The following is an 8,112-nucleotide window of genomic DNA, read 5'->3' on the forward strand; positions in this document are numbered from 1 at the left end:
TTTTTTAAAATTTAATTTTTTTAACCATTATTTAAGCTTGCGAACCGATCTGTTATCCGCGAATTTTGGCAGGCCAGATACGAACTTAAAAAATAAGTCCATTTATTTTACAGACTGGGCCTTAAACAAGCCGGACCGATCCGTATACTCACTCCTAATTGTTTATATACATGTTACTTCCTATTTGCAAATGTAAAGATTTTAATTTACTCTTGCTTATTGAAAGCTATACTGAATGATACTAAAGTTCCACTTGATGTGAGTGCTTTGACTGCTATTTCTTTGGACTTGATGATTATTAAAAAAAATGCATCTTTTGGCTGTCGAAAATTGCAGACAAACAGGGATACATTTTTTGGTGGTTAAAAACCGCCGGAAAATGTGGAAAACAAAGTTATATATTGCGGCTGTTTAAAACGGCCAAAAAGGTTGAATCAAGCAAATAACAATTATTAATAACGCTGGAAATGTGCTTTGTAATTTTTACCCTTCAGAAATCACAAAAATAAGCGTCACAAATCACACAAAAATCACAAAAATAAGCGTCACAAATCACACAAAAATGAAAATGTGCTTTGTAATTTTTACCCTTCAGAAATCACAAAAATAAGTGTCACAAATCATTCATTTTTTAGTAAAATGATTTACATACTATTTAAATACAACAAATAAATGTATGCTAAAATAATTGTTTATTCAAATAAAAAAAATATTTATTTGAATAAACAATATTTTTATGCAAATAAATGATTAACATATTCGAATATTGGCATTATGAAGGATAGTTTATAAAGAGGCACGTTCCTATCGGGTGGTAGGAGCTTTCAGTTTCACTGAATTGTTTTGTTGACATAGTAAAAGAAAAAGTGTAACCCACGCCTTCTACTCTACTGCATTGTTTTAATGGCATTCCAATAAATGAATATCATATTCAAATACTCTCAATTTTGTATTCGAATAAAATACCTCATGCATTCAAATACAACAATGAAGTACTCTGTTCAAATGAAATGAATTATATTTGAATAAAAAAAGTTAAAAAGTTAACCTCTTGCAAATTTTCACTTGATTTTGCAAAGAAATCTATAGAAGTGGGATTTACCTCGATTAATTTCCCATCTAATGAATTTTGTATTACACAAATGAATAGAAAAAGTTCTACTGAATTTTTTTTTTCTCTCCACGGTCCACACTATTTTACAGTTATATCTACGAAAACAAACACAACATTAAAGATAACCTGAGATCGACCCTAATCAGCAAAATCTAAGCATTGAATACAAGAGAAAAACTTATTTATTTAAATAATTCTAGACAATTATTTTTAGTTGAGTCAAGAGTATAACTCATTTCATTATATCAATCCCTATAAGATAAAATAGTACCAGCAATAAAGTCTGTATGTGTAAAGAGAGAATTGAATTTTAATCCTTAATTTTGCATAAGATGTGAATTAAGCAACTTAAACAACCAAATTAATCCTATGCACAGCCTAAGCAAGATTGACTCGTGTTAAAAAATGACTATTGTTTCTTTAAAAAAAATAGTAAAATAAGACCAACAACTAATTATGAAAGTCAACCCATAATCACAAATAAAGTAATAGAAAGATTCTTTGTGGTTCTACCCTTCCAGATGCGTTCGCAAGGGATTTTTAAATAAAAAGCGACCGATAAGTCCAAAAGATGAAGGGCAAACCCCACCATAAAATGAGAGTGATTATTGTGTTAAATCCTCAACCCATAATCCCGAATGTGACGTGTTGCTCATATATATTATAGGATGTGGCGCTTCACTAGAAAACACCGCCAAACTCGAAACACAACAAATTTCTCATAAACATTCACGACATTACTGTATATTTACATCTTTGGTTTAATTATTCTTTCATCCTTTTGAAACATTATAAATAAATGTACATGACATGAAGCGTATATCTATATACACTGTACAATTGTTGTCTATATCTTCTCTGCTGACCCGAGAAGCTGTCGTGTTGGTGTAAAGAGTCTGTGTATTCTTCTCTGTTTGCAAGAAGTTGGATCGGTCTGCAGTAAGTTCATTCTCTCCATTTACATATTTAACCAAAGTTAGAAATAACAGAAGATGAAATAGAATGACTAATTTGATTTCTCATTGTCTTCTCATGTTTTAGCTGAATGATTATGGAGTTAAAAACATGAGGGGTTCTGTGATTGACTAGGATGAACAATAACTTGATTTCTGTTTTCTTTTATAGAATTTATTTGGTGAGACACCGTGAATTTTTCATTGAATTGAAGTGCTTATAGACATTCATTTATATTTTTTGTACTAATGTCAAACATGCTTTTGTTATCAGCTTCTAATAATTTCTCTTTTAATTTAAGGTAGGCCTACTTTCAGAGTTTGAGTTATTAGATTTGTCAATTTTAATTGATATGTTGGTTTAATATCTGATTGTTGAAATCTTATGGGGTTGTGGGCATGTCCTTTGCAAATGTAGGAGAATGGGTTAATAACTTTTTTGTTTTTTATTTCTCTATTTTATGTCGATGCTTTTCTCAAGGCCTTGGTTGTTTAAGGCTAGTTAGTAGTACCTCCTATTCTAAGTGCTTCCCCTTTTTTTAGCAGTCTTTGTTTTCTGGTATATGGATGAAAATCAAGCATCAATTGACCTATAAAAGTTGTAACATCAAATATTCAATTGGCAATATCATATTAATTAAGCTCTTTTAATCAACACCAGTTTGTCTTTAAAGCTAAGATATTTTTTAAACAATCTATCCTATGAACAACTGCAGTGCCTTGAACATACTGCATAATTTTCAATCAATGTTGGATATAATAATTTATGTTTAGGACTTAAGTTTCGATCTGCACTGCTACTGGGTAATATGATGTTTTGATTCATTATTCATGTTACTAGGCTTTTTTTTTTATATATAATTGTTTACTTATCTTTTGGTCTGTTCAAATGGACTATCAGCATTTCAAAGTCAAAAGCAAGTCGGTGATCAAGGCTAAAGAAATCTCCAAGGATCGCAAAACACCACAAAGCCACACTAGCAATTTGGCAAACGTTTGTCTAATTGTTCTTTTGTAAGTGAGCAAGATTATGATCTTTGAAGTTTGAAGTGCTTGATCTCATATTAGACAGATTTATAAATTCCAACAAAAAAAATATTAAGGAGAAGTGTCAAGAAGATAGTGAAATATAAAATCCTTTTATTATATTTCTTCAAGTGTAGTGTTAAACTCATTTACAGGTGCAAATCGTAATGGTTGAGCTGCAAATCATCAGTGATGTTGCTTCTTCCTCTAACTCTTCTTCTATGGTTTCTTCAAAAAAATATGAAGTTTTTCTAAGCTTTCGTGGTGAGGACACCCGCATGAACTTCACAAGCCATCTTCATGAAACTTTGAAGAAAAAGGAAGTTGAAACCTTTATAGACTATGAGCTTAGAAAGGGAGATGAAATCTCACCGGCACTCATCCAAGCCATAGAAAATTCTCTTGTATCTATTGTCATCCTCTCACCAAACTATGCTTCCTCAAAGTGGTGTTTGGAAGAACTCAGCAAGATTTTAGAATGTAGGAAAAAGCAAGGACAAATGGTGATACCTGTATTTTACAATATAGATCCATCCCATGTGAGGAAGCAAACTGGAAGCTATGAGCAAGCCTTTGCAAAATATAAAGGAGAGTCCAATTACAACAAATGGAAAACTGCTCTCAATGAAATAGCCAATTTAGTTGGGTGGGAATCTCAAAATAGGTAAATAAAATGATTGAATTTTTTGAAAGAAAAAAAATAAGAAAGATAATGTGTTGTTTTAAATTGAGTTAACTAAATTTGGTTGTAAATACAACAAAAGTTTAAGGATGCTAATTAAAATTATGACACAAATTATATGATATCAATAAAAAATAAAATTGAAGCGAACAGTGAAAGATATATAGCCTATTTAGATATAATCTAGAAAGATTTCTAAGAACTTCTCTACTAAAAATAAAGAATATTTTTCAATAAATAAGTTCTAAAAAACATTTATTGATTTGTATTCAAACATTCTCATAATTGTTTCCTTCTTTTGTGTATGACCGTGCTATGCAATTGTTTCTCTTCATAGAATTTCTTTGTCGACTATTGTGTTTAATTGTGAAGAGTTAAAAAATAATATTTTTTTCTTTTTAGTTGAATAAATGATAGAATGAGATAATTAATTAACAAAAATTTCCTTTACATTGTTTAAAAAAAATTTCCTCGACCGTTGGTCTCACCAGGTCTTCACTATGAAGAACAATATTCCCATAGTATATTATTATACATAGTGAACATGTAGTCAATGATAATTTATTGTAATTTACTCATCTACTATGAAGTTCACTATTGAAAAATATTTCAAATATTTTCTCTTCAATAACCTAAAAATAAATTTAAATATTGAGATCTTCATTAACCTGACTCTTTTATAACTTTTTTTTTATGTCCTATCCATATATTGTTTGTATGTTTGGAAACTTTTATATTCGTTATATGCATGAGAGCATGCGAATGTATAATAACAACTTCCATGGTAGTTTAAGTTGATTGTCTAGGAAAAACATAGATATTGTTTATCTTCTCTAAGTCATTGGATTTTTATTCCTCAATTACATATTTTTCTCTATTATACTAACATATTGATCTATGATTATGTATAATCATTTGTATAATTCCTTTTGTTTTCTATTGTACTTGTTAGGCTCATAACACAACATTTATTTCATTGTTCCTTTTTTCGTATGCTAGGACTGAATCAGAACTCGTTAAGAAAATTGTTGGAGACGTTTTGCGAAAATTGACTCCTAGTTACCGAAACCAACTTAAAGGTCTGGTAGGAATTGAGGATAGTTGTGAAGAAATTGAATCAGTACTGAAAATTGGGTCAACTGAAGTTATAACCATTGGAATATGGGGTATGGGTGGCATAGGAAAGACCACCCTAGCTACTACTTTGTATGCAAGATTGTCTCCTTGGTTTGAAGGTTGTTGTTTCCTAGAAAATGTAAGGGAAAATTCAAGCAGTCATAATAGACTTGAAGCTTTACGTAACAAACTTTTCGCCAAGTTGTTACAGATCGAAAATCATTGTTTTGATCCGAATTTTGTGAGGCGTAAGCTTAAACATAAAAAGGTTTTCATTGTGTTGGATGATGTGGTCACCTTGCAACAATTAGAATATCTAATTGAAGATTATGATTTTTTGGGGCCAGGAAGTAGAGTCATTGTTACAACTAGAGATAAACAAATTTTTAATCTAGTTGATGAAGTATATAAGGTCAAGGAATTGAGTTCTGATCAATCTCTTCAACTTTTATGTTTGACTGTTTTTGGAGAAAAACAACCTAAACATGGATATGAAGATCTTTCAAGAAGTGTAGTTTCTTATTGCAAAGGTGTTCCTTTAGCTTTAAAGGTTCTGGGTGCAAGTCTTCGCCGAAGAAGTGAAGAGGTATGGGAAAGTGAATTGAGAAAGCTCCAAAAGATCCCAAATATGCAAATTCATAACATTTTAAAATTGAGTTATGATGGCTTAGATCATTCTCAAAAGAACATCTATTTAGACATTGCATGCTTACTAAAAGGAGAAAGAAGGGATTTGGTAACAAGTTTACTAGAAGCTTGTGGTTTCTTTGCAATATCTGGGATAGAAGTCCTTTTGGACAAAGCTCTCATAACAATTTCAAATTACAATGAAATAGAAATGCATGACTTGATACAACAAATGGGTCAAGAAATTGTTCATCAAGAATCCATCAAAGATCCTGGAAGACGGAGTCGATTATGGAAACATGATGAAGTGTACGAAGTATTGAAATATAACAAGGTAAGTGGAAAATTTAATGGTTTATTTATGTACTATAGGTAGTATGATAGTCCAACCAATTATTAATTTTTAGATTTGTTTAACAGGGAACATATGATGTTGAAGGGATAATTTTAAATTTGGATACATTAACTGAGGATCTGTGTTTGAGCTTTGATTGCCTTGCAAAGATGGCTAATGTGAGATTTCTTAAAATTCATAAAGTGCGATACTGGGATGAGTACAAATTTAATTTGTACCTTCCTCATGGTCTCAAGTCATTGTCTAATAAATTGAGGTACCTTCGCTGGGATGGATTTTGTCTCGAGTCTTTGCCATCTAACTTTTGTGCTGAACAACTTGTAGAGCTTCACATTTCCTTGAGCAAGGTTAAAAGGCTTTGGGATGGAGTTCAGGTAGGAATGTGGCTATACTTGCTACATTTTTTCTATGAGTTTTTAAAGGTACAAGTGAGCCTTGAATATATGGTAACTAGTTAGGTTTCTCTGTTAGTTAAGGCTCATGATTATTAATTTAAAATTTTTCTTAACATTGTGATGCATCTTTCTTGTTATAGGATCTTTCGAATTTAAAGACAATTCGCTTACATGACTTGCCAGAGCTAATTGAGATCCCAGACTTGTCTATGGCAAGAAAACTTGAACATATTTCTCTTATGGATTGTATAAGTTTGTGTGAGCTCCATCCATCCATCGTGTCTCTCCCTAACCTAACAGAGATGGGATTATTTCGATGTTCAAGGATTGAAATCCTTAAAGTTCATTCAAAATCTCTTCGTATACTTGTCGCCTATGATTGTTCATCTCTCAAGGAATTCTCAATTACATCAAAGGAAATGGTTTGTTTGAACTTACGTAAAACCACTATAAGTGCATTACCGTCATCAATTTGGAATAATAGGAAACTTAGTGATCTTCATCTAACAGTCTCAAACAATCTTGAAAGGTTATCAAAGGAAGGAGGAATGGGGTCGATTACAACACTAAACCATTCCGAGTGCATGAAGCACAATGCATGGAATATGCCATTCTTACAACCACTCCATCACAACTTCGGCAACTTATCGTTTCTAGAAACATTATGGCTAACTGGAATTAATGATGTGAGCTTGATTGCCAACATCCAAAACCTTTCATTGTTGAAATTACTTTACCTGCTAAATTGTCAGAAATTTGTGTCTTTGCCACAGCTTCCACCATCACTGAGAGAGCTTCATTTAAGTGATTTAAGGGAACTCGTGTCTCTGCCACAACTTCCATCATCACTAAGAGTGCTTCATTTAAGTTATTTAAGGGAACTCATGTCTCTGCCACAGCTTCCACCATCCCTTAAATACCTTTGGTTAGATGACTGTAGGAAACTCGTGTCCCTACCACAGCTTCCACCATCCGTGACATATGTGAGAGCCATTAATTGCACTTTTCTAGGGACAGATTTCACTCAACGGATAGCATTACAACACATCTTGAGTCACTCACAGAGTACTGACTGCGAAACATGTTTCATGTTCTCAGGAGACCATGTGACCGACAAGTGTGAGTTTCAAAAAGCAGGGACTTCAATAACTATTCCTTACCTCTCACCGTCGAACTTGTGTGGTTTCATTTGTTCCCTTGTTCTTTATAGGGGATCATACGGTGGTCTTGTTTCGTGTTCTATCTATCAAGATGACGAAGAGGACTTCGACTACTATTACTCAGTCCCCAAAAATCTAACTTCAGATCACATTTTATTTCAGTATTTTAAACCAGAAGATCTTTCCAATGACGTACCATTTAAATTTGAATTTCATTTCTATGACCGGGATAGTGATAAAGATTATGGTCAAGAGAGAATAAAAGAGTGTGGAGTCTTCCCGGTGTATGCCTCAAGCATAGAAATTGGAGTTGGAGCATCTAATGCTGAAAATGAATTGGAATCCATTTCTCAAATCAATAATAATGAGTCACAGCCTACTGAAAATGGAGATGCAGTTGGAGTTGGAGTTGGAGGCTCTAATAATTAAAATGGATTGGAATCCATCACTCAAATATGTGAGAATGAGTCACGACATGAATCGATTAGGGTTAAAGGCTCTAACAATGATAATAAATTGGAGTGGGAACAACTTCTTCATGGGATTACTTCATCGGTGTGAAACTTCACATACTTCACTTCTTCTTTGTAGGCTCCTTATTTTTAACTCTTTTCTTAAATTAAATTATACCTTCAAAATATAGTAGATATATGTTGGAAATACTCTTGATTCTAGAAAATTATA

The 8,112-nt window shown here is 32.4% G+C and overlaps 1 protein-coding gene across 1 annotated transcript; it reads left to right on the plus strand.

Moving 5' to 3' along the window:
* The first annotated feature begins 3,260 nt into the window (after positions 1-3,260).
* LOC109810206 (disease resistance protein RUN1) lies at positions 3,261-7,857 on the plus strand. The gene is made up of 4 exons (XM_083069606.1): positions 3,261-3,757; positions 4,775-5,852; positions 5,939-6,247; positions 6,409-7,857. Exons 1-4 carry the CDS (start codon positions 3,261-3,263, stop codon positions 7,855-7,857), a joined length of 3,333 nt encoding a protein of 1,110 aa, XP_082925732.1.
* The last annotated feature ends 255 nt before the right edge of the window (positions 7,858-8,112 follow it).

This window comes from Cajanus cajan, chromosome 2 (genome assembly GCF_000230855.2).
Source record: "Cajanus cajan strain Asha chromosome 2, NIPB_CcT2T_4, whole genome shotgun sequence".
In the NCBI taxonomy this organism is placed as follows: Eukaryota; Viridiplantae; Streptophyta; class Magnoliopsida; order Fabales; family Fabaceae; genus Cajanus; species Cajanus cajan.

What these genes read in the sequence shown, in the direction of transcription:
- LOC109810206 (XM_083069606.1), top strand. Translation starts at nt 3,261, where the DNA reads ATGGTTGAGCTGCAAATCATCAGTGATGTTGCTTCTTCCTCTAACTCT. An exon ending in GGGTGGGAATCTCAAAATAG is followed by an intron (nt 3,758 to 4,774) that starts GTAAATAAAATG and finishes TTCGTATGCTAG; the next exon opens with GACTGAATCAGAACTCGTTA. An exon ending in AAGTATTGAAATATAACAAG is followed by an intron (nt 5,853 to 5,938) that starts GTAAGTGGAAAA and finishes TTTGTTTAACAG; the next exon opens with GGAACATATGATGTTGAAGG.